The sequence below is a fragment of the Aplysia californica genome, unplaced genomic scaffold, assembly GCF_000002075.1.
Source record: "Aplysia californica isolate F4 #8 unplaced genomic scaffold, AplCal3.0 scaffold00069, whole genome shotgun sequence".
NCBI classification, from domain to species: Eukaryota; Metazoa; Mollusca; class Gastropoda; order Aplysiida; family Aplysiidae; genus Aplysia; species Aplysia californica.
This window is the reverse complement of record NW_004797339.1, coordinates 1,462,305-1,490,101: the sequence shown is the minus strand read 5'-3', so window position 1 is coordinate 1,490,101 and position 27,797 is coordinate 1,462,305. Positions and strand designations below refer to the sequence as shown.

The 27,797-nt window shown below is 42.1% G+C and overlaps 1 protein-coding gene across 1 annotated transcript; it reads left to right on the top strand.

The window, feature by feature from the left end:
* Nucleotides 1-27,797, top strand: LOC101858255 (transmembrane protein 33; the record flags this gene model as incomplete). Its single annotated transcript, XM_005093791.3, is given in 8 exon segments — nucleotides 1-218; nucleotides 4,767-4,898; nucleotides 8,796-8,890; nucleotides 11,083-11,267; nucleotides 14,278-14,345; nucleotides 16,474-16,607; nucleotides 20,493-20,576; nucleotides 26,914-27,797. Coding segments are annotated over 7 exon segments (813 nt in total). The 5' UTR covers nucleotides 1-218; nucleotides 4,767-4,787.

Sequence of the window (27,797 nt, the reverse complement as noted above, 5' to 3'; positions counted from 1 at the left end):
ACTCTTTTGCACTAGAGTTGGAAACACCTGTCACCCACCATCCTCATCGTTGGTGGAAGCAACGAGAACGACGCTTCGATCAATCAATGTTCCAGTTTTAAAAAAAATAAAAGACTAAGTTGAGCCAAGTGGAAACGACAACGGTTGAGATTTAGATCTAGAGGAACCTTCTTGGATCGGCCTTTACGGTAGCGTCAACCAGCAGTCTTCTTTTAAATGTAAGTGGGCTTTAAAACGTTATAAATTGTTAGTGGATTAGATTGCCTGCCTTAGTCAGTCTTAGCCTTAGATTTATAATTAGACTCCTCTGCCTCTAGAATCTAGAGTAAGTAATCGTACCGGGTCGGGCAGCACGTTTTTTTTTTTAGCTGTCGGGCACTGGAGTACCAAAAAATCGTTTAAAACTCTGTTTTTAAATCTAGATTGGCCACCTCTATTCTCACCCGGTGCGCGTTCACCGAATAGCCTAGATCTAGAGTCTAGATCTAGGCCAACAAATTTTGCGTTCACCCTAAACCACAGAATTCTACACTGTGATAACAGAAAAATTGTAGAATTCTGTGCCGTGAACAAACGTTCCATTACAACTGTAGTCTGTAAAAAGCGTACAATTTTGTCTGTGAAAGTGGCTATTCTCACCCGCCCAGAAGTTCTCGCAAGATCAACTCCTCCCCTCTTCTCTCTCTCTCTGTCTCTTTCTGAATACTGTCTATCGGTGTGGATGATCAAATTGACCAAAACAGAGTTAAAAAATGATTATAAAACACAAAAGTAAATTAATTTGGTTCTTGTCTACAAAGATGCTACGCTACGGCTATTTAACTAAAAAAAATTCGAATCGAGCCGAACTACGCGGGTCGCCATTTTGTTTTGCCCGGAAATTCTCACGCTACTCCTCTCCCTCTTTCTCTCTCTCTATCCACTGCCCACAGACAAAATTGTACGCTTTTAGTAGGCTACAGTTGTAATGGAACGTTTGTTCACGGCACAGAATTCTACAATTTTTCTGTTATAGTAGAATTCTGTGGTTTAGGGTGAACGCAAAATTTGGTGAACGCGCACCGGGTGAGAATAGCCACAAGACTCGCCTGCACTATTCTCACTCCGGGTGAGAATAGAGGTGGCCTTTGTCTGTGGGCAGTGGAGAGAGAGAAAGAGAGAGAGGAGTAGCGCGAGAACTGTATCTGACTCTACTATTATTTAAATTATGCACAAATTCTTGATTCTTTGTTAGATCTATAACCATTGGCACTATATTATCTTATGTGCCCGAAGGATGAGAAACTACGTATTTTATGTTACAATCCGGGCACCCCCCCTTTGGGCAAAAACGGCGAGACTGAACTGCAAATTCTCTTTCATCCTTGACAGGGCCTCATATGCAAATAACTCTCCAGCCTTCAGAGTTTACCAAAACATAGAATCTAGGCCACAGGCTCCTTCATCCACAACCAATGTTAACTCTTCCAGGGAAAGAGCTTCACGTTATTTTGCTCAGTTGATAAAGAAAAAGCTGTCTTAAGGACTATTTTTAGCAAAATATCGCCATAACTGTTGTTTCAACGAAAGTAAAGGAGGTTGCTTTAGGTTTGTGTGCCACTTTTTGGGGGCTTGAATCTAGATTAGATCTAGAGCTCCTGTACGGCATACATACCGTCACCTTAGTGTTTTGTGATGACTATTTCCGGAAGTGAACTTCTGTATAACCATAACTTTGGCTCTTTCAAAAACATCTACCCAAAATTTCGTTTTGTTGAGAGGCCAGCCTTTCCTGTAGGTGTTGGGTGAAGGTTTTAGTCAGATAGTGTATAAAGAAGACCCCCCGAGACTTGACGCATGTCATGACATGTACCCCATACCGTCACTTGTCGGGTTTTCTGTCATGGCATGTACCCCATACCGTCAGTCACTACACCCCATACCAGCACCCCCAAATTGAAGCACAACTAGGCGTTTGAAAAGAGGAAAGAAGCAAAGACAAACTCCTTTCGTACAGTGGGCCTAAGACAGAACTAATGTTTATTGACATACTAAAAAGAACAACCACCAGAACAGACTCACATACATCTTACTCACACATAGGTACCATGAATGTTTCATTTTACTCTTCCACACATATCACAAACTCATATATATATATGAACATCTTCCTCACACACAGGTACATGAATGCTTCATTTTACTCTTCTACAGGTATCACAACAAACTCACATGAACATCTTACTCGCACACATACATGAATTTCCCTGTTGTTTCTTCTTCTTCTTCCCTTCGTTACTTTTTCTCCTCTTTTCTCTTCTTCCTTCTCCACCCTTTTCTCTCCCTTTCTCTCTTCCTCTTTTCCACTTCTTCCTTTTTTCTTCTCTTCTTCCAATTCTTCGCTTCCTCCCATACTTTGTACTTTGCCCCTAAGACATACTTCAGTGCTTCCAGCAGCTGATGTCATTTTTCGAGGATTTTCGGGTCCAGGGCAGAGCCCTGGCAGGGGGTTGAAGGGGCACAGCGTCCCCTTTCTGTTTGAGAAATTTTGGTTTCAGGGCATCCTAAGTATGCCATTTCTGGCTATTCAGGCCTAAATTTAACTAGAAAATAATTGAGAAAAAAAAACATACCTTGTATAGGCCTACATAATTTTCTGCTTGTGTTAATCAATCCATATATGTCCAAACCCAAGCTTTCTCCCTTGTACAGATACTGTACACCCACAACTAGATCTATAAAACTTGACAGTTAATGTTTAACTTTTTTCTGCTTGTGTTGGTTTGCACCATAATCAGCATAAGGTGTAGAATTTTTACAATAATAGCTGTTTATATAACAGCTTGACTTGATCTCTAGATTCTAGTCTAGATTCTAGATCTAAAATAACTTGAAGCTTATATTCAACTTAAATCCACAACAATACTTACAAATAAACAAGTCTGGTTTAAAAAAATCAAGCTCTCTTTAGAGTTTTCTTTTCTTGGCAGGCCCAAGATCTATTGAACCACAATCGTCATTTCTTCCTCTTGTTTACAGAGCTGGTACTCTGCTTCTTGTGCTTTAGAAAGTGAAAGTGAAAGACACTGTCTACACTTTCAAATAAAAGAGCACTTCCGGTATGGGTTGGCTATTGTTGACTATTGGTAATAACGGAAAATTTTTATTTCGCATTTTTTAAAATAATAATTAATTTTTTTTTGGAGGGGGGGGGGGGGCACGAATTTTCACGGAAATCCGCAAAATTGCGGAAGACTGGAAGCCCTGATACTTAGGGGCCTAAGCTCGCTTCTCTGTGTTGAAACCATGGAGTTCCAGCTTGCTGGTACGGGCAGGTTGACGAACGAGGGGGCAGGAATGAGTTGATTGTGTACAAATCAAGGTACTTTCTGTATGCCCCCTCGTTCTCCTTAGGTTCGATTTTGTGCCAATGGCAACGGTGGACCCAATGCATGTCTGATGCCATCCATCCAGTGGCAATGGCGTGATCAATTAGCTTGTCAAGGACAAAGCAAAAGTGTTGTCCTGAGGCAGTTTTTGGGGGGCTTGAGGTGTCACCAGAGTTTCATCTTCCAATGGTCTCAATGCCTGCTCAGGCAGACAATAGTCATGGTCCTGGTTATCCACAGGATCCCAAGCTGGTGTTGAAACCAAAGGTAGCTGAAACTCTACTGCTGCAAGATCCAGGAAGTCCTCGGAGGTACATTCGATTCCCGAGAACTCCAGACCTGTGGTCAAAAAGTTTAGTGCATCAACTGACCACTCACAACTAGAGACAAGGGCAGTTGGGGGAGGGCCAACAAGTTCTTCTTCTGAAACAGAAGCAGTAGGAGCAGGAACAATATCACAACATGTGGAAACAGTGGCTGTAAAGTGGCTCATTTTCAAATGAATCCGTGTCTAAATATATCTATCTAGATCTGTATCAAATCATAGAAACTAAAAAATCTAAAGTACTAAGATGCCATGTATCAAATCATAGAAACTAAAAAATCTAAAGTACTAAGATGCCATCCACAGTCTGTCAAGAAATAACTATTTTTAAAGTCACGCACCATGTAAAAAAATAGGGTGCCGGTATGGGGTACATCTCTCAAAAAGTGTACCCCATACCGGCACCCCCGCTACCATCGTCAATTGTTACAACGAAGAGCAGTGAATGGTTTGTGGTGGTAACTAGACACCTTATAAACTGAATAAAACTCTAGATCAGATCTAAATCTACATTCTAGGTACTGGGAGTGACACCCGGAGGTGATGTCACACACTTCGCATCTTGCGTCTAACGCCACAATCCGTGCCGCCTGCACACACACATACGCATACACATGTTCAGAATTGGAGAAGCACGTTGTGACTCAGAATACCTTTGAAGTTTGCTGCCATGCAGGATTAAACTTTGCATGCAGAATTTTAAAAATGATTATCCCCGCTAAAAATTGATTTCATTTTCGGAATCGAGTGTATCAAAAAAAAAACCCAAAGTGGCTCGTGTGGATCCTCATTAGATGCCATATATATATTTAAATTTAAGCAAGCCAAACTTCGGTTTTGATTGTCAATTTTGAATCTGAAGTTGTGTATCAAGGTCACCCACTGCTTTGTGCATCTGATGGCACAGCTGCTAGACCTATATATTTTTAACTCTTTCTCAAAATAACCATCTCTGCCTCTTCCAATGGGTTTCCTCACAATGTTAATACAGAGGAATTGTCACTAGATATCTAATGGTTTATTGCAGAACATAAATACGGTGCCTAATTCTTTCATGTCTGGCCTTTTTACAGTAACTTGAACGTTCACAAATTATGGCTGACGATTCTGGCAGTGGAAGTAGAAATGGAACAGAGAGCAATGGTCCAGCTAATAATGGTGCTGGGGATGGTCCACCCCAGAATACCCAGTCCAATCCTGTTTTGGTAAGTATTTCAAATTTGTCAAAGTTACACATAAATAGGCTGTGTTATTTCCTGAAAATTATTCTTAGCAGGTGGCTGGCAGGTGCTCTGGTGTGGTTTGCTCCTTTTTTTCAATCAACCGTCTATTGTCCTTTATCTCTTCTTTTTTAAAATGTTTGTTACTCTCTTGTAACACCTAATCTTCAGCACTTATATGACCCTATTGCCATAACACTCTACAAGAACCAAATAATAATAATTCTTTTTTAAATGATGATTTTACATTTTTATCGTCTAAGCTTCCTGCCTCTTCTTTATGTTAGGATCATTTCATGTTTGTGTCTGGGGGGGAAAGTTTTCTGGCTCCTGCCGGAATTTCCGGCTACTTGAACTCATCCGTGGGCCTTCCTCCGGCTACACCGGCCTGGCAAGTCTTCCATAGCCGGCGACGTGACCGTACTTAGTTTTTATATCTTCGGCATGCGACGAATTTCCGGTTTTAAAAAAATATATATATATCTGCTGACGGCCGACACCAGTACTTTCGGTAGGGCTGGGTACTATTCATTGAAAAGAACCCCAATACAGTAGTCTCCGCCTAAGATCCCACCGCTTACGATCCCGGTTCGCTTAAGATCCCGTTGTTTTAAGAAAACATAATTTTTACTATACAAAAGTCACCCCTAAGATCCCGCTCTGATGGTCTACATTCGGCTAAGATCCCGCATTTCAGATCATAATTTGCGAAACAAAAACCCGTGCGGGCACAGCCGATCAACCAACTGTGAAAAGTTGAGATCAATAAACTGTCCGTTGCATCAAAGATCAGCCACTATCGTAAATGTGATCCCACACACGTTGTAAAACTTGATGAAGCGATACAATGTCTGCCCCAGACGGGATCACTCACACCGGGGTGTGAACTGACCGACGCATTTGTTTTCCCCACGCATCGCACTCACACCTGAGCTCTCCCCCTAAATTTGCATCACTCGCTGAGTGGGTAGGGCCTACACGTTCGCTCCAGGCGGGATCACATCGTGCCGTGAACTCTTCCCTGACCATTGCAGCAGTTGTCTCTTCTCCCGAATTTGCGAGACAGGCTGAATTTTAATTGGTGTGTTCACAACGTAATGGTGTGTAACGACAAAGGCGGTTTTTGTTTTGTTTGAGGGGGGGGGGGGGCTCGGTCAGAGATGTGGTAAAGGGGAGGGGCAACTGGATAAGCGTAGATCTTGAGACTCATGATAGGATAATAAGTGAAAAGGGCACGCGTCGTCCCACTATGCACCGTGATAGATCATCAAGGTTAACCACTCTTTGCTCGCCATACGCCATAAACCCACCAAGGGGGCACGTCAGTTCATTGTAAAGGGAAGGGAGACCATTTTACCGATTGTGAGCCTTAACATGGGTCACCATAGATTCTTCCCTGGGTTCGTCGGTTAAGATCCCGGTTCGCTTAAGATCTCGCATTTCCTTGCTCCGGAGCACCAGGATCTTAGGCGGAGACTACTGTAAATAGGTACCTTGTATTCAAAAAATTCGAATAGCGGAAAAAACGAGTCAGAAACTAGGTACCCCGCCCCCCAGTAAAAACAGGATGACTAGCCAGGCGCCGGGAATTTGATAAAAATCGCTGAGATCCGGGAATTTGAGGAAATCTGTAAATTACCCTGGGAAAAAGTCGGGAAGACTTGGGAAAATATATACATTTATGGAATATTTGAAAACAAATTTCGATGTGGTCAGTATGTTAATTTTTGCCGGTCGCAATTGTGATATTCGTTCGGCTTTTCCCGGTCTGACAGTACGTGTTACACGAACAGGCGGCTATGGCGGCATGCAGAAGCGTGTGACACCGTGGCTCGATCGGGAATATCAAGATCTACTATCGCTTTCGTTACCATCTAGACCTTGGCCGGTGATAGACTGATAACGCAACATTTGTAACATGCAGGTTGTGCACTATAAACGCTGTGTCGCCATGAAAATAAATCATTTGTCTCTATGCTGTCACTTGTGGAAAAAGAAAAGCACCGTCCGATTGTCAGCTTGTTGGGCTCGTCATCGTGACCGGTCAGTGAACCTGCGCGTGCGAGCATCGACGGTTGTTAGGGTCGCCAAAGTTCATTCAAAGTCTGAGCGTTTGGAAGCTAAGGACTCGTGGGGGGGGGGGGGGGGGGGTTAAGGTACTCTCTGTGGGGAGGGTGCGGAAGGCAACACCAGAGTACAACAAACTTGAAAGCAGATTTTATAACTTTAAAAAAAATTTGAACTCTCTACAAAGCGGGCTTTGGTGCCGGCTGTGTGTGGAGTCGGGATCCGTCATATCTTATAAGCCTTGTTATTGATGAACTAAAGTGTTTGCGTTTCATTGGATGGGTGATAGTAAATAATTACTAAATTTTGTTAGCTTTCTTTTCAAGATAGGCAGATTTTCAGTGTCACTGCATCTTGACCTCTCTTAGTTCTTACAACTCTTCCACTCCCCCTCTTCAATTTTGAGCCATTTGAGTTTTTACTCTACTTTGAGTTTGAGCAAAAGTTTTTTTCTTTCACGTTTATAATATGAATCATGATACCAAAACTGTTTTTTGACAGTCGATTTTCTGATTCTAGGCCCTTTCACATGCTCAAAGCAGGGTTCATTTGCATAATATAGTTTATATATAGAATGATGAGGGGAAAATATAGAACAAGTAAGAACAGACTGAAATTCGTAATTCACACAAGACTCCAGTTCCACACTGAAATTTTGTTGATTGGATGTAATGTTGGCTACGTTCTTGTTTGTGTGTGTGTTTGTGTATATTATATTTAAATAGAGCATGTGCTGCCATTGTTTTGTAACACGCCCCTGGGAAATGGATGGCACCCCTGGAAAATTAAGAGGCCTACCCGTCCTTCAGGCCGCGTAAATTTACCTTGAAATTTTCAGGCTATCCGTTCTTTAACAACATAATTTTCAGGCTAAACCGTCTCTTGTCACTTTCACCCATGACCCACAGTCAAATTTACCTGCCTTTAGACAGCCAAGCGTGTTCTCGCACTTTCTCGATGTTTGGTCTTAGGTTTTTTTTTATCTACCCCTGACTCTGTGGACGGGCTGTCATAATCCATTCACTTGTTGTTATTAATATTAGTCCCACCCAAGTTGACCAATGAGTAGCAATAAATTTTCAATTGCTGGTGAGGGAAGCGTGTGATCTGTCATAACCTATAAGCCCTGCCCACAACTCATACACAAATCGTATGTATGGTGACTGGTTACTGTTTTGTTTATCCAGTCTGTAACAAAGGACGTTAACGTGAACTTGCAACAAAAGCGTCACTTGTTTTCAAGGACCGTTGGAGTAAGACACTCTAATTCTGTAGAATTTATATTTTCAGTTGAATTGAGTTGAGGTATTTCTGTATAATATTGGGGCCGCATTTTGCCCTTGTTAACTCAAGTTGCAGGAGATACATTTTTCTGATGAAAGTAATCTGGTAGCAAGTGTCTAAGGAAGTTACTGGGGATGAGGTGAATGGACAGGATTACCAATGAGGAAGTATTAAAAAGAATGATAAAGAGCCCGGTCAGAGATGAGGTGGAAAGAAGACGTTGGCTATGGATTGGACACGCTTTCAGGAAACAAAAGTGTTAGGTTGGAACCAACAGGGTAAAAGATCAAAGGGAAGACCTCGAGGAATCTGGAGAAGAGTCACGGAAATGGATTACTGTAAAGTGGGAAGACATGGAGTGACATCAGGCGACTAGCCCAAGATAGGGAAAGGTGAAAAGTATTTGTTAGTGGCTTATATCCTGATCCAGGGAGAGAAAGGCAATGATGGTGAATCTGGTAGCAGTCATGAATTTTAGAAATGCTTTTTTTCTGCTGTTTTTTGTACTTCAGAGGATTTTCTCTTCCATAGGCTCACATGATGCAAAACAAAGTGGAGACAACTTTGTGGTTTACCAGAATCTTCACAGTTATCTGCTCTGTGCTGTTCTTGTTGCCCATATTCGGGTAAGTATGAGTTAAGTTCAGAGACATCAGTCAAGGGATGAAGAGTTGAAGAAACTTTCTACCTCTTTAAAAGAAAAATGTGGAGCTGATATCTGATATTGTTTTGATGAGTGACAAAGTAACTCCACCTCACCTCATAGCAAGAAAGTCTGACTGAAGTTTAAAGCAAATGAAGGGGCATAGCCATACTGTGACTGTTGACAATATTTAAAAATCTGCTCTGGCTGGCATAAATGTAAGTGTTCTACATTGTTCTCATGTGTCTGTGATCACGAAACAAGTCTCCACCGTGAAAATAAAAAGTTTTTCTTTTTCAAAATTTGGAACATGAACTTGAAATAAATTTCATTTGATAATTTTCTCTGCGCCCAACCCCCCAACCAACCTCTGGGCTCCTCTCTCCTTCAACCCCCCCCCCCCCCACCCCACCCCGACTCTTTCTACCTGTACTGGTTCTCTTGGCTCCTTACTGCAATCTTTCAGCCTCACCTTTGATTTTAACTAGGGTAGGTAAAATCAAACCCCTAGCCTTCTCAGATGAGGGTACAAAATGTTGGCGCTCCCATGTGCAAGTTGCGTTCTAAAAAAGTCCCTGGGTGGTCTTAAAAATTTACAAAGGGTAGCCAATCCTACAGAAAAAATCGGTATATCACCGACTTTTTGGTCAAACTACCGATACACCGATTTTGAGAGATAAGCCACCGACTTCTTGATTCTGCAGGGTGATTGCCAGGCCCCAAGAATTACCCAGGAATTTGAGGAAATCTGTAAATTGCTCCGGGAAAATACGGAAAAGTTATCGAATATTTGAAAACCAAATCCGAAAAAGCCCTTTTATGTTCATTTTTGCCGGTCGCGATTGTGATATTCATTCAGCTTTCCATGGACCGAGAGTACGTTTCTTCACGCGAACAGGCGGCTATGGTGGTAAGCGGAAAAGTGTATGTTCGATACCAAGGTTTGATAGGGAAAATCAAGATCTACTTTCGCTTTCGTTACCACCCAGAAATTTGCTGGTACCGTAGTAGTTTGATAACGCAACATTAATTGTAACATGCAGGTTGTGCATGGCAAACTCTGTGTGGCCATGAAAATAAATCAATATTTGTCCTCGTGCTGTCACTTGTGTAAAAAATAAAAGAAAGTTATAGTTATACAAGCCTCTTGTCGGGCTCGCCATCATGACTGGTCATTGAACCTGGGCGTTCCATCACATTATGAGTACCGGCAATTGTATGGGTCACCAAAGTTCATTCGAAGTATAGGACTCCGGAATGGGGGGGGGGGGGGGGGGATTATTGATTTTTTAATTTTTTTTACGATACACTCGGGGGAGGGTTGAAGGCAACACCAGGGGACAAAAACTGACCTTGAAAACAAATATTAGTATTCTAAATTTTGATTACTACTAGATCTAGACTCTCTGCAAAACGCGCGTTGGTGCAGGCCTTGTGTGGAATCGGGATCCGTCGTACTCTTACCTTGTAAACTCTGCAACGGCAAAGGGCCAAGGCTAGGCCCAACTCATCCAAGGTCCCCCTTTTCTTCATCTTTTCTTCTTTGCTTCTGTTCTTTTTTTCCCCTTCCATTTGTGTGTACGCGTGGATGTATGAATAGGACAGGAACGGCTATATAGGATAAATGCATCTGGAAGTTTTCATATTTTTCTCTTTTTTTTCTTTTTTTTCTGGTCATTTTTTACATTTGTTTGAAGTCGCAAACACATTCATGCATATTTGATGTTGGTCAAAATATTGATAAGGGTCCCCAATTAAGTATACGGCAAGTGGTAATATAGCCTACTACAGATTTTTTAGGTCAACTACAGATTTTGGGACAAAAATTTGTGCCAACTACAGATTTTGGCCCCAGGCAATGTTGGCAGGTATTGGTAGGCTTCAGCCGCCTCCCGCTCAAAATTCAAAATAAATTCCTACCAAAACTGAAAGTACCCTAGTCAATTCAGTATAAGAAACATATACAGTACTCTCAGAATCGGAATGTGGCTGCCTGAAGGCAAGGGGCTATATGAAGTAGGGAAAGCAGTCACATAGTTAAAAATGAGTTGTACTGACTGCAGGTTGAAGAACCAGCTGTCGACAACCCTTGAGATCTAGCAGCGGAATGCAAAAAAATCTTCACATGTTTGTTATTGTAATTTTTATCTCTATGTTTTTCCTTCCATCTCGCAGAGGCAATCCATACAGCTTCTATCAACGTGCCCTCATCTCAGCAGCTGCCACTAGTGCACTACGCATGCATCAACGACTGCCCAATGTCCAGCTCAACATGGACTTTGTGAGACGCCTTTTCTCGGAGGACTCGAGCCACTACCTCATGTACTGCATTATCTTCCTCAACTCGTACCCCATGACCAGTATCCTTTTCATTCCCTTAGTTTGCTGTCAAAGCACTTGGGACTTCATTGGCATTAAATTCTTTGTCAGAAGTGGGTTTTGCTGTTACATTGCATGTATCATCAAATTGATGCCTCTTTGAATTTGACTTCCCACAAATTCTTTTTGCCTTTCTCACCTTTGCTGATTTAAAACATAATGTCGTCTAACTGCCTCTACTCCTCAAGACAACAATTACAACAGATATGCAGCTATTACAGAATGGCATCATGCAGAAGAGTTAACGCTCAGATGCTATTGGATCGCTAACAACAACATCTTCTCCAAAATGCTGCTTTCCCTTGTGAGAAAAGGGGATTACAAAATTCAAGTATGCTGAGATTTTAGAATAAAATAAAAGCTTTGTACACCTCACCTGTTTGATATTAAGGAGAAGAAATTTTGAAATTGAAATTAAATAGTCGAAGAATTGAATGTGTGCTGGGTAAGTAAGCCCGTGAGTCTTGTGAGCTCCCTTTTTTTAAGACATGGAATTGTTAATAGCCATGCACACCTGTCTTCGGTTGTTTGTCATACTTATTTCTTTTAGAGGCAACCCCAAGGTGTGGCTCCCAACATAAGTTAACTGGTCCACTAGATAAGGAGTTGAGCTTCTTAGTAGCAGTCCTGTCCCATGAAACAGCATCCCTGCTACAAGAATGCCAAAAACAAAAAAATTTTATGTAACGTCTTGGGAGATGCCAACATATTAAGCATGGTGGTGAAAACAGAAATGCATTTAGAATCCACCAACCAGATTTATTAACTATTGACAGGAATCTGAACATGGATGTATGAAATGGGTAAAGCATTTTATGTAGCTGCAGTAAAGAAAAGATACAGAATTGATATTTTAAAACAAAGTGACACAAGATGGAACCAGTCTTAGCAATGCAGATTTTTCCCCAGAGGAAGTTATTCTGTAGCCTGGACATATGGACATCAGTGTAACACACTCAAGGTGGAGTGGCATCCGTGTCATCTGCACCAACTGGAAAAGCCCAGTTTTCACGGGAAGGACATGGACCTAGACGTATCAAATGATCATTCAAGACAATAAGGAACAAAGGAATCAATAAGAACGACATTCACCCACAAATGAAAGAGGGAGTAAGTTAAGACCACTTCTACAATCAGCGATCAGCTTCAATGTATTCTGAATCAATACCCTGCTTAACATGTCAAAACCCTAATGGGAGGTACGCATTGCAGAGCTGGGATGAAAATCTGATTTGATGATGTGGTGGGAAAGCAAGGACATCAGTGTTACAAAGATTCAAGAACCTGCATGCAATGAACAACCTTGTGATTTGGAGACCCATTCAACCCCACAGCAGGATCCTCAAAGCAATGTGGATATCACCTGACCATTCTACTGAAATAGGATGGAATCCACAAGAAAGTAGAAAGAAAGGATGGCCTAAAAGTACTTGGAGGAGGGACTTAAATTAGGACCTAAAAAAGATGTGATAAAGCTGGGCAGAGGCTATAGCCCAGGACAGAAGTACAGTCGAACTTTCCTTAATGGAAACCTATCATAACAGTATCTCCTTGCCCCCCCCCCTGATAAATTCCTCTAAAATATATTTAAGACAGAGACCTGCTCAACCCGAATCCCTTCCCTTTGGTGGGCTTCGACCTAAGTCAGAAAATGCTTTTCCCGTTCAGCCCCTAACTCCCAAGTTTGGATTCCATAAGCTCTTACTTTTGCGTCATACTGCCAAACAAGGAAAGGGGGAAGGGTGTGGATTGGGGGTGGCTGTCACCCTATACATGTAAGCCCTGAACTGTGCAGATGGTCGGGGTGGTGTTAATGTGAAATCTCACCTCTGCTTGTGAAAGTGCAAGAGTTAAGAACTTTCCTTGGTAGCTAAAGGTGTGAAATGAATTTGACCCTAGTCTGCTCCTCTGGCGGTTTTTGGCTAACCAAAAAAGAGTTCCTTGAATCTTTGTTACATGCAGGGGAGTGGCAGCATTGGTTGATTGTGCTTATTGCATCAATGAGTGGGGCTGAGGATAGAGACAAAGGAAGAGTTCAATCGTTTTTTAACCTAGTGGTCCTATGAGATGCAAGTGCAGGTCGCAAATTGAAATGAATTAATTATAAGACTGACGCATGCCATTATCAGAGGGGCTACGTTTGCACTTGGGAGATGTGAAGGCGAGATGACCGGACAGACAACCCTTGATTCCGTGCTCCCTCCCCTAAATTCCCTTATCCAGGATGCCTCCTGTGCAATTCTGCCATGGACAGGTACAACTGTACATGGAGAACCCTTGTTTATGGCCAATATTCCAGCACAAGGTGACACAGGCTGATGATGATGATGAAGTAGTGAAACAGTTAGTCAGTACTTTTTTTTTGTTCAAAGTGCGTTTGAAATTTAACCTTTATTTAATAAATTTTCTAATCTGATCTTGTAGAACTTTTTTGATGGAGTCTAAAAAAAACAACGTAATTATATCAGTTCTATAGACTATCATTGGGTAAAACTTTTTGTGGAAAGAAGTTTAAAAGCGTCAATGTTGGTGGGGTACAGAGTAATGGTCTTTCCCCCCCCCCCCCTTTTTTTGAAATACTGAAAACGTGAATAATAATGTTTTTTAGAAACTTAAATAGTTACACCATAAAATTATCCTTAAAAAGTTTGGAGTGGTATGATAACAATTATGTTTCTTCATGATTTCTTTGATTTGAGCCTTGTGACTAGTGTACAACTGTGACTTGTTTTGTCATTGTCCTTATTTTTCTTTATAGATGCAGTGAGATGTTGGTCAGGCAAAATTGTGCCTGTCTGGTTCTGTTGTTTTTACCGATGTTTTGAAGCATACATAGTGTTTTTGTCACTGTACTGTACCCTTGAAGACAAAAGAGTAATTATTGCTTTGATAAAAATTGGCTCAAGATTTTTAGTGGCATAGACCATGCATGGTTTAATATTTAACTTCGTTTGAACTGCTGTAAAGTGCCATTTCCTTAACGTAAATCAGTGTCTCTCATTCCTATCTTTCTGTTTGCTTTGCTACATGCCTGCTCCTTCACAAAGACTGTTCTCAATGTGAGTAAAATGATATTGTTTGCTTTCCTTTATGCTAGGTTTCTAGATTCAGAGACTAGTAAATGATACAGTGTGGGAACTCGGATTCAACAAGCTCGGATTTAATGAGAACTGGGATACAACGAGATGAGATAGATTCCCCGTTTTTTTTTCTTCTTAAAAAGCAATAAAAATGACCCGGATTCAACGAGGTCACTTCCAGGGTGAACAGTCCCCGCAAACGTGCTTATTTTCTTCCAGAACGAACTTTATCTGTTTCTGGAAATTATCCATTGCACCTGCATCATGAACCATTATTCAATTAGCCGATTGCATGCGACCAATCAGCAGTCTTTTTTCATACAACCACATGCCCTGTTGGCTCGCGCTCGTGTCTACTCTGGCGTGTGTCCGGGTCAGATGGGTGGCAGGAACATGTGTGACTGTGTGTGCGTGTCGGGGGGAGGGGGCGCACTAGCGGTACGGGCATTGAACGTCGCAGATACGAACGCGTCAGTCTTTTTTTCCCCTCGGCAACTGATCATTATTACAATGATAAGCTAGTCTTGACGTAGATCTTCGTAATGAATTGTGCGCTGGTCTATGGAATCAAAAGTTGCCGTATGCTAGGCTCTACACAGCAACACAACTTTTTGGTAAACAATCGAGATGCCACAGGCGTGTGCATTTGAACGAATCGGTCTTTTTTTTACACAGCTCAAAATATGCAGGCATTTCAGGCACTACTTGTGACTTCACTTGATACATTACTTGCTGAGTGCCTGTAATTATCCCCACAAAACCTCGTGTTTGCTATAACGAACACGTTATATTCAACGAGATTTTAGGTCAGGGTTGGCGACCTCGCTGAATCCGAGTTCCACTGTACGAGGGTGGCCTTTTTAAAAGATGACTGAATGCTTCCCCTGTGTATGTTGTATCCGGACGATGTGAGACTGAAGAAATAGGGAGTGAAGGGGAAGAGCAAGCACAAATGTTGCTCTATTTATAGTAGTAATTCCAGTAGTGGTATTGGGGCTATGAGTGGGTTTTTATTGTAGGCCTCTTCTACATTTTTTAGTTTACGCTTAATCATTGTTAGGCTCGCGGCGAGACAAATGTTTTCATAGAAATTTTTCTGTACATGTTAATACTTGGTATTATCCTGTGAAGTAATTTTGAAATGTGATATATCTCTTTGAATATAATATGCATTGAGCATTTTTTTAAAGATGGAAATGCATAGCATAAAGGAAGTGTCTACGTACTCCCCGATTGGGGTCTACGTAGTCATTGTGTCTAGGTGGACCCCAAAAATGTTGGATTGTGATTGGCTCACGGAGCGAGCGGTAGTTTACATTGGTTACAATGCAAGGCTACTTACTGATCATCTCGGGTAGTATGTCTATCTTGTATTACTATAATTAATTTATTTTAGACAAGAGAGAGAGAGAGAGAAAGAGAGAGTATTTAATGAATAAACGTATCTAGATCTTGATCTAGATTTTGTTGTACACCCAGCCAAGAGGGTGCAGTTCGGTCTAGATTTAGATTCTAGATCTAGACATCTAGATTAGATCTAGATTCTAGATCTAGATACGTTTATTCTTTAAATACTCTCTCTCTCTGGGCTAAAATAAATAAATTATAGTAACACTAGATCGACACACCGCCCGAGATGATCAGTAGCCTTGCATTGTAACCAAAGATAGTACAGCCTACCGTAGGGTGTAGTATCTTTGTTGCTTTGTTGTAATCAATGTAAACTACCGCTCGCTCAGCGAGCCAATCACAGTCCAACATTTTGGGGTCCACCTAGACACCATGACTACGTAGTCCCCAATCGGGGAGTACGTAGACACTTCCTAGCATAAAAGATTTTCTTTATTACTTTTTTTGTCAATATTATTATTTTTATTTTAAACTGTGATATCTGATTTGAGATTATTCTTCTCCTTGGATGAAAGAAATTAAATACACAAAAATCATGAAATGGAAAATTAGAGGTCTGTTTAATGAGCAACAGAGAAATGCATGCTGAGGCCTCTTTATTTTTTTTTCTCTCCTAAGATAAATAATTTATACTTTTTGTGTTTCATCGTCAGACTGACATGAGTGAAGATTTTTTTAATGTTATTTGTTTTTCTAGTTAATGGGCCCACAGTCCATGATGTTTGTGAGGAATGCAGTGATGAAACTTGAGGCCCAGCAGGTCAACATCCTTCGCTTTATTGCCAGTACAGAGATCTTCCTCATGCCTGCTATTGTCATCCTTGTCTTTAGGTGAGTTTTTACAAGCTGTATTTTGTAGCATGTGAAGAAATATATTGGGTTTTTTCATTTACAGTAGGTGTGGCAAGCCATTTTTTCAAACCCAATGAATCTTGTATGTGTTTTGACAGATGGATTCCACTCAACAAATGATGAAAAATGCTTTTTAAATCATCAAAATCAGATGAAAAATAGATTTTTAATGATTTTTCAAAGCTGTGTTGGACTTTTAAAATTTCATCGACATTACAACACCAGGATCTTTGCCACACTTTCAAGGACAGTAAGTCGTTGGCAAATCTATATATTACTCTTGTAACACTTGTTTTGCAAATTCCATTAACATTTGAATCAGTGAAACAGACCACAAACTTTTTACACAGCAAACAAACAGATTTGAGAAAAATTACAAAAAATTCACTCTAATAAAGCCTTTTTATTACGAAGAGCAGATTTCCGGCATTCACACCATTAAAGAGTACACAAAGACTACTCTCAAATTTTTTTCATAGCACACAGACAATAAATAACAAAGTTAGAGGAGTTTCAAATTCCAAAAATTTTCATTTTTGGCGAACAAGTAAAAATCGTCTGAATTTTCAATAGAAATATCAGTTTTTAATATAAAAATGTAACGAATAGAGATAGAAAGCTAAAACTTTGTGTACTTATGTAATTTTGTCCAAAGAATTCATTTCTGGCATTAGTTTTTTCATAGGGCCATTAAATTTATTACTACCACAAACATTCCATTCATAGAAAGCATTAATATAATAATAATAATTTATAAAGGGGCTCCATCCCATAGAGTATAAGCTCTGAGTGCTCTACATCGATAAATGATCACTAAGCATAATAATACTTCATTCACATAAGGTAAAACATTTCACTTTCACACATGAAAACCAGTTCAAGCAGGCAAAGAAGAACTTTCTCAACCATACATTAAAATAATGCATCCTTAGGACAGCAGTGAAAATAAAACATATCACTGATCACGTGTTATTTTGGGTCACTTGCAATTTCTTCAGTCTCTCACACAAGATACCAGACATAACAGAACTGCAATAGAAGTCAAGTTTTGACAAGACAAGACAGACAGAGAACATGCATGAATGCAATATATTGATCAATGAAACAAGGTCCATCTTATTGATTCTTCTGGTACACATACATCGATTTTCTAAGGCAATGGCAACAGAAATAGGAATGCAACTGGATGGTGGGGACAAATAATTCTCAACATTCTGTAAGTGAAGTCGAGTGACACTAAGAGAATTCAGCCGGTCAGGCAGACGCAAGAAATCGTACTCCTGTGTAAGGAACTCTATTACCCTGTCACTCCGTTTCTTTAAGGACTCTTTCAGAGTTGATGTCATCTGGTAGGTGACCTTGCCTTCCGTCACATGACACGTGTGTGGAACTAGCCTCTCAAGTAAGGACTTTAGCTGTGAAAACATAGAAGTAGAAGAGAAAGAGGAGAGTTATAGACATTAGCCAGAGAGCAACAAATGTCCTGGTAAAAAAATTATATAAAAAAAGAAAAAAGTGAAACAGTCATACATATTACTTCGAGTTTGACTTCCCTCTTCAACACAAATAGTTAATAAGGTCATTTAAGAGACAAGCACCGACATTACATCTCTCTGAGAAAGGACATTCCTCTCCACATTGAAAATTCCAGGCCCGAAGAGGCGGCTCAAGCACGGGAGCCTTTCCTTCTTCTTATCTAACAGTTGTACAAACGTAATAATCTATTTGGTATAAAGAGATTGCCCACCTTTCTATTTCATCTACAGGAGGATAAAAAATAATATTACTACACATCTGTGTACAAGTATGAAATTGCGACAAAATCCTTTGTTACTATAGTGATTTTATGGCACTATCGACACTATTTGGTAATTTCAGTGCCGGGCAGCATAGCAGATTAGAACAATAGTAACACAAAAACAAAGAAGTAGAAAGAACAGACCACACCAGAGCGCCCACCAGCCATCCACTATCAAGTTGTGTTTGAAGTCAAAACAAACAGGTGCTCACCTCTCTGAAACTGTAGGCTATTCCATTATTTTCCATGTCTTGTTTCAAGAACAATAGCTGCAACAGCAGCTTGTAGTCACTGTCTTCACTTCTGGCAAGTCTGGACGCCTTCCCTTCCCTCGCATGAACACGTGCCTCTTCAGTCCTTGAAAAACTTCATCCTCTGTGGGGGGGAAATGCAGTGTAAACGAGTTTGAGTTTTGAGTGCCAGTTTAAAGTTCCTCATCAACACAAAATGAGACGGCAACATAGTATGCCAAGCTATGAATGAGCATTGTGCTGTGGTATAAATTTATAATCCCCCCCCCCCCCCCCACTATCCCAACATGGCAATATCAATAGCCTATAATATTATTAATTATAGCGAACAATAATTTGTCATGTGAATTGCGCCCAAGTTACATCATGATTGTAGTATAGACATACCGGTAGTAAAAGTAACATAAAGTATTATATCTTTAGACTTTAGAGAAGAACTATCAATTTAAAGCAGTAAACTTTGCTAGGATTTCTTGCATGTTTGAACTTCTAAGTACAGCTACAATAGCAACAAATATAAATGTTTCAGATGTATAATAAAGGTGTATGAAAACTAAACAAAACAAAAAATACCACCCTGCCCTTCGCTTTCTCAGTTGCCTAGACCCTGCCCCATCCCTTGACACTGGATATAAGCAAGTGGAGCTGTGGCTAATTGTCCGTATATTTTTCTAAGTCAGCAACGTTCCGTTCCCCTCAACGCCGCCGTCCTTGTCCGGCTATGCAGCCGAGCACAGTCCCCGTTGACGTAGGCTGAGTTGACTGACCATTTCCACATCCACCACTCGATTTTTCAGAAAATTATCTCCCGAACATCACAAATCCAGTGTTTACGACGCCATTATTCAAAGGCACACTGGGATAGCTGGGATTTCTAGAAAGAGGAATTCTTCCCCTTTCTAATGATGTCATTTTTATTTTTGTACGACCTTTCACAGTACAGCGAAGCAATCGGAACAAACATGAGACGGGTCGAAGGCCCGAGAACAGCGATCGCGCCCGAGGCGCGCGAGCACGAACGGAAAAGTTGCCTTTCGTCACTACAAATAATCCGATCAACAAAAGACTAAATGTTTACATAGACAAACAAAACAGACACAGACATAGAGATAAAACATTGATGCTTTTAATGCCGTTTCAACTATCTCAATAGGACTTCTATGAGCTGAGATTTTTATTATTTTTATCGAGGAAATTAGGGTTTGTAGAGAGCTTCGCTTTCACCCGACCGGTTTTCTATCGGCCCGAGGCGGGGGCTTGCGACACCTATTTACAGTATGTACAGGTTATCAGTTTTATTTTTATCCTGATTATGTGATATTTTAGATTTTTTCCCCCAGCTAATAGTTGGAGGGAACTTGGATTTAATAGGATCTAATTTCTTTCACCGGTGTCTGTGGTGTCACGGCTAGGTACTTCTCTGTTGCATGTAGGAGACTGGAGTTGGACTCCCATGTGGGGAGAATTTTTATGGAGTAGCTCAGTCTTTCTGCTGGGATATTGAATCCTTGACAACCCAGGTTGATCCTGACAGGCAGGTTGGAATCCTACCTCATAAATTATCTAAATCATGTTGATGGCATAAAAACACCCATGTTTGAGATTTTTTCATTCTTTTTTTTTTTCCTATTTTTCATTTTATCTTTTGTTTTCTTTTTCATATTACTTTCTCGGTAAGTTTTGAATGAGGCCTCTTATATTTTTTCCTTTATCTATTCAGTTTAAAGCAGATGAAGAATTTTGTATGCTTACCTTTCTTCATTGGTTGTTGTCAAGTGTCTTAGTTACGGGAAATTGTTTTGTTTCCATCCTCAGTGGTAAGGCCAGCTTTTTCCTGCCATTCCTTTACTACCGCTTCCTGACACTACGTTACTCCTCCCGAAGGAATCCTTACAACAGGTGAGTACATTGTAATTCATTAACTCACTGACTATGGTTCCCAATACTGATACGGGACCAGTGATCGGTTTGCTGGTACAGATCCTGTACCCCTTAAGGGGATGGACTTGGCGATTTTGTTCCGAAAATAGGGCTCAGCAATCTTTTTGCCTGTGGAATGACCATGGAAAAATGTAAAAAGAACTATGTTTTGCTTCACTTCTGTTTCAGTTTTATTCTCCTTTGACATTTATTGTTTCGGACATCTGTGATTAACTCTATTACCAATTTTGCAATTGTGAGTAGTAACATCCTGGGTAAAAGTTTTCCAGCATATGTCGGCCCCGCAGGTTTTTTAACCTCAACAGTGTTTTACGGCGCTCACAACTGCATAAGGTCATATGAGTGCGTAAGACACATTATACTTTTTCAGTTGGTAGGAAATTTTGAATTTTGCTCGGGTGGTGGCCGAAGCCTACTCCTATCGATTTTAGACCACCAAGGGTTCTTTGACATGCACAACTTGCACATGGGACCTCCGAGATTTTTCACCGTTGTCTGAGAAGGCTAGGTGGAGATCTTTCCTACCAGAAGATCTGGGGTGTGGCTGAAAGACAGCAGTAAGAGGGAGCCAAGGAGTAGCAGTAGTAAGGCTGCAGAAAAAGTCGGGAGCCCAGAGGAGGGGGCAAAGGAGGTGAGGGGGTGGGGGCTGAAAGTGGAGATGAATGAAGACGACAAAATATTGTTGGAGAGCAGGAAAGGAGGTGAAAGGAGACAATTTTAGAGAAGAACATTTTTCGGCCGCTACCCGGTTTCAAACTCAGGACCTTTGAATGAGAGGTGAACACCTTAACCTCTGGGCCACGGTACCCCCCCCTCACCAGACCTTGGTCTGTTGCTTTTTTAGACTCGGACCGACTCATAACGCAACATGCAAAACAATGATCTTGAAGCAGGACCGTAGTCCTGAAAAAAACAAACATCCGCTCTTGGACCATGAAAATGCTAAAACTTGTTTTTAGTGTGTATTTTGTTGTCTTTAGTATAGTATAGTATAAGGTTTTACGGCGCTCGCAACTGCTAAGGTCATATGAGCACGCTTTGTTGTCTTTGCCATCTTACGTTTCTGCACAATGACTTTCAGGTTTTTTTCAAATTCTCTTCTTACCTCTTCAGGGTTTTTTTGTCTTTGAACTTTCTCCCATGAGTAACATCCTTCTAAAAACTTTTTTCCTTCTCATGGGATATGCATCATCACTGTTTACTTTTTCTCAAAAAGGCATTCTTTTCTTGTTTTAATTACACTAGACATGATGTACTATATTTATCCAACATGATATTGTGGTAGGTCTTTACTCACCGGAGTTTTCTACTCGACTGCCGTGTAGGACAGTCGTGTCAGGTGGTGTTTTTCGTGTGAGCACTTCGCAAGTCGGTGCGAAATCATAATCATGTCAGCTGCTGTGTTGTGGGTTAATTGAGTGTTCGGAGAGTCACTACATGGCCCCCCACCAGCGCTGACATGACAGGAGGTTCTAGAACCGGAGAGGTGGTCTCACGATACGTCCTGAACGTAAGACCTTCCAGCCTGCTTGTTGTGGTTCCTGTAGAGTAATAGGAGCGGATTGTACAGCTTGGGTAGGCTAGGTTGAATTGTTAGTATTTGCGCTTGGATTCACAAGCGACGAAGACGGAGGTCGCCCATGTCTTGGAGCCTGAGCAACGCGTACTGGTTGCGACAGATCCACAAAAGCTGGTTTAAGTCGGTCGACAGAGATGTGTTCCGCGTGACCACCTAGATCGACAAGAAAGGTTTCTAAAACCTTGTACGGACCAGTATACGGGCGTTGTAGGGATTTTTGGTGAGCGTCGCAGCGGATGAACACGAACTTGGCTGTGTCTAGTGACGAGTGGGTGTTGGAGGTAGGTGCACAGTGCAGTGATGTCGCCTTGGCTAGTTGTGACTGCATTTGGGATCGTAAGTTGGCGAGGCTCCGTGACTGGTCGAATGGTGAAGTGTCACTGGTAAAAAATTCTCCCGGTACTCTGAGTGGTTCTCCATAAAATAGCTCAGCGACAGAAGTTCCCAGGTCCTCTTTTGGGGCAGTCCTCAAACCGAGCAGTACCCATCCCAGTTCATCGAGCCAGTTCGGGCCTTGGAGTCTTGCTTTGAGAGCACTCTTAAGGGACCGGTGGAATCGCTCAATCAATCCATTGGATTGAGGGTGATAGGCTGTTGTATGATGAAGATTGGTACCAAGGCGCTCGGCCATCTCTCTCCACAAGGCAGAAGTAAACTGAGGGCCTCTGTCAGATGTGATGTCAACAGGGATGCCAAAACGGGCGATCCAGTGATTGATCAGCGCACGGCCTCATTCTGTTGTTGAGGTGTCCTTGAGTGGGATAGCCTCTGGCCATCGTGATGTTCTGTCGATGATTGTGAAGAGGTGAGTGAAGCCCTGCGATGGGGGTAAAGGACCTACAAGATCGACATGAACGTGACTGAACCTCTTTTCAGGCACGGAAATCTTCTCGATGGGTGCCTTAGTATGCTTTTGCACTTTGGAAGCTTGGCAGTCCGTACATTCCTTGGCCCACTTGCTGACTTCTTTCCTTAGCCCATGCCAAACAAATCTCTGGGATATCAGGCGGACTGTAGCCTTCCTTCCTGGGTGGGAGAGGCTATGAAACAAATCGAAGACCTGTCGACGAAATGCTGGAGGTACAATTGGTCTAGGATGTCCGGTCGAAATGTCACACAGCAGTTCTGGTCCTCCAGATTCGATAGCCATTGAAACTGTGTGCAATCCTGATGAAGAGGCGCTGTCGTCTGGAGAAGAGGTGTCAGTGCATTGAGCTTCAGCCATTGCTTTGTAGTCCAGTCCTAATGTGGTCTGGAAAGTGGCTCGGGACAAACAGTCTGCAACATGGTTCTCCTTCCCTGAAATGTGCCGTATGTCCGTGGTAAATTCTGAGATGAATGTCAGGTGACGTTGCTGGCGAATTGACTGACCAGGGTGGGGATAACTTGGACATAGCGTCCACCAGAGGTTTATGATCGGTGAATGCTGTGAAGCACCTACCCTCAAGCAAAAATCGGAAGTGACGAACGGCAAGATACCCTCAAGCAAAAATCGGAAGTGACGAACGGCAAGATAGAGTCCTAATAACTCCCGATCATATGTGCTGTACCGTTGCCAGGCCTCATCGACAAATTGTTCGAAGATAGCGCCAACTGCGTGATCTGACGCGTCGGTGGTTAAGGCGATGGGAACGTTTGTTCTGGGATGAGAGAGGAGAGTGCAGTCGGCAAGCATGTGTTTGCTGGCCTGGAAGGCTGTAGTCATCTGTTCCGTCCAGCAAAGTTTTGTTTTCTTCTTTACTCCCTTCAGAGCTTCGTAGAGAGGGCGTAGTACTGAGGCATCTCGAGGCAGAAAGCGATGGTAGAAGTTTAGCATTCCCAGAAATTCTTGGAGTGCTTTGTGGGTGTTTAGCAGCGGGAATTCTTCTATAGCTTTGACTTTAGAAGGGAGTGGGGTAGATCCATCTCGTGTGACTCGATGGCTTAGAAATTCGATTTTGGTCACTCCAAACACGCATTTTTCTAACCTAACAACTAGGCCCGCTTCTTCGAGTCTTTTGCAAACTTGCCGTAGATCTTTAACATGTTGAGCTGCTGATGAGCTGGCAATGAGTATATCATCCAGATAGATGAATGCGCACGAAATGTCCTGCAGGACGGAGTCCATAAGACGCTGGAATGCCTGGGTGGCGTTTCTAAGGCCGAATGGCATCTGTAGAAATTCATATAGGCCGAATGGTGTGATGACGGCAGTTTTCGGAATGTCCTCCTGCGCAACTGGGATTTGGTGGTAACCTCGAACGAGGTCGATTTTGGAGAAAATACTTTTGCCAGCGAGTCGTGCTGAGAAGTCTTGAATGTGGGGAATCGGATAACGATCTGGGGTAGTTCTATTGTTGAGTCCACGGTAGTCGCCACAAGGTCGCCAGTCTCCATTACCTTTCGGAACCATGTGAAGAGGTGAAGACCATTTTCAGGAATTCAGCTTTGGCGATGGCTAGTTTGTCGGGGGGTAGTCGACGTGCTTTGGCATGTACGGGTGGACCAGTGGTTGGGATGAAATGGGAAACACCGTGCTTCACTTCGGAGGCCGAAAAGGTTGGCTCGAGGATTTCAGGAAACTCTGTTAATATCTTCCTAAATTTGTTGCTTTCTGGGTCCACTATGGCTAGCTGAGAATCTGAAATCTGACTGATAGTACATGGGTATACTTTGAAAGATTGAGCCTCTATCAGTTTCTGACCACGAATGTCTACCAGTAGGTTGTGGCGGCGAAGAAAGTCAGCACCAAGTAGGGCCCACTTTACATCGGCGATGACAAGCCTGGCGTCGAAAGCATTGTTTTGGAAACGAATGGTGGTGTTGAGCGCTCCATATGTATTGATTTTGCTACCATTTGCGGCTAAAAGTGGAGAGCCTGAAGTGTTCGCCTGTTTTTCCCGCCATGTTGCAGGAAGAACCGAAACTTGGGCTCCCGTATCGATTATGTAACGGCGGCCAGAGACAGAGTCCATGATAATCAATTGAGCTTTTTGTGGGCCAACAGAAGGTTCTGAAGCAAGACTGAATTCTGCTGGCCCACCTACTCGTTTCCCTGAACCGCAGATGCTTTTTTGGAGGCTTTGTAACTGCATGGCGGAACGCATTTTTTGGCGTTTGGTCCGAATCTGTGGTGGTAAAAGCATAGACCTGTCGAGTGGCAAGGTCTGGGCTTGCTAGCTGCCGTTGTGCGATCTACAGCCAGTAGTGTCGCGGGTGGAGCAACGGCAAGGAATAATTTGTCGGCCTCTTGTGCTAACGTGCGGCAGTCGAGATGGTCGAATGTTGCCGGGGGGCTCTCACGTATTCAGGCAACTGTTGAAGGAATAAGTGTCTGAAAAGGAAGCACGGTTCGTGCGCTCCCAGTAGGGCTAACATGGAGTCCATTAATTCTGACGGCTTACGATCTCCTAACCCCTGTAGTTTAAAGAGCGCTGATGCTCTTTCCGTATCTGACGAACTATATGCCGACAACAAAAATGTTTTCAACGTGCTGTATTTGTTGCCTTCTGGTGGGTTGGTTAATATTGAAAGTGCCCGAGTTGCTGTGCTGTTGTCGAGGGCGGCGACAACATGATCATTTAGTTTCGTCTTGAGTAATATTTCGCAAAGCGAATTGTGCTTCAGTTTGGGCGAACCAAGCTTCCGGCCCGGCTGTCCAAAATGTTGGTAGTTTAATGGAAACTGCACTTACTTGACAATCCTGTTCACACATTTTGAAGGGATGGTAAGGGTTGTGACGAAAACACAAGTTCGCTCAAATATGATTCAAAATATAATCCAAAACAGAACACACAAAGTTGAAATTGCGTTTCAACTTGTCGGGGTCACCAATGTGGTAGGTCTTTACTCACCGGAGTTTTCTACTCGACTGCCGTGTAGGACAGTCGTGTCAGGTGGTGTTTTTCGTGTGAGCACTTCGCAAGTCCGTGCGAAGTCATGATCATGTCAGCTGCTGTGTTGTGAGTTAACTGAGTGTTTGGAGAGTCACTACAATATAATGATATATCATCTATATCTGATACAATGTACCATATTTATCTGACATGATGTAGCACACTCTTCAAAAATGATGTGCCACATGACTCATGCATTAATCTGACTTGATGTTCTAAATTTCACAGGTGGTTGAGGGGGTGCCACCACACGTAGGTCCTACTTCCTATTTTTCCCTCTGTTGTGTCTGTCTGTCTTTTTTTCAGGCTCTAAATGACTGACCATGTTGTGTCGATTTGTTTTTCTTTACAAGCATACCCCCCCCCCCCCCCCCCCCCCCAGGGCGGTGCCACTGACTTAAGTATCTTTAGGCCATTCCCAAAGGGGGGACATTTCTCGTTCTAGTGCACTGTAAAATTGTATATGGGCTGATCTGACAATGTCATGCTCATAACTGTGCCTAAACTACAACAGCGAACTGCTGCTTTTTCTTTCCTAATCCTTACTATCGTCATTTTCCTCAACTTCTTTTGTATGTTTGTCACATTCTTGTGACCTGCTATTTCCAGGGTGCCTTGATAGTCGAAGCAGACTATGTGCTGCTGAAGCTAGAGAGGTGAGCTGAGTAAGTCTGATTACCTGTAAGGACTTCTCTGTTGACATCCACCCCTTGGCGCTCATTTTACCTTATGCAGTTGCAAGCGCCGTAATACCTCTACTAAAATTAAAACTTACAATCATACTGTATTTCACTTACATAATATCTCACTCATATGATGTATCATCTTTGTTTTTCCACAGGACTCTGTTCAGCGAGTTCCGCCAGGCGGTGGAGTTCCTGTGCTCCAAGCCCCAATGCCCCCAGTTTGTGAGGAACCTCTGCTTTTCGTCTATCGGCTTCATTTCGCGCTTGGCCCCGCCCATTCAGGCTCAGTGAGCCCATTGTGTGTTGCTGCTCTCCTTCTCTCATTGCCATTACATTTCATCATTTCAAGTCACATATCATGCTCCTGCATTCTTTGTACTAATGCATTTGCATGGCATGTAACTTTCAATGATGAATTGTTGTCATTACATCATCTACCCACTTTTTTTTCACATCATAATGATGTCTGTTCCTATACCCCAATAGCACTTATGCAGAGTAGACTAAGCAATGCTGGCTACATTTGTCCTGATTTTTTAAAAACATATTGAAGTATGACCTTGAGACAACTATGAAGTTGGCAATATTGTATGGCTGGAGGTATAACAGGCTCTAAATGCCTGCCCTAAATCAGCAGGACATGGAAATTGTTGGATTTTGGGTGTTTTTTTGGTACAAATTTCACTCTGTATAGGGTATGTCAAGGGAGATAACAAAGTTGGACAGCTGGGTGTAAATTTTACTTGAATGATGCCCTCATGCCTAGTTTAGCAAATTTTGGTTTGTGATATTGTTTCCTTGATTGATAAGCCTTTCCACTTTTATTTTTCTCTCCCATGTCGACTCATCTGCTGCAGTTTCACCTAGGTCTAACCTTACAGAAGGCTTCGAGTGTGATCTCTTCTTTTATTTTTTTATTTTATTTTTGTTGTTGTTAAGTGTTTTATGGTGCTCGCAACTGCACAAGGTCATTCAGAAATTTTGAAATTTTCCCTGCATGGCAGCTGAAGCCTACTCTTATCAATTTTAGACCACCAAG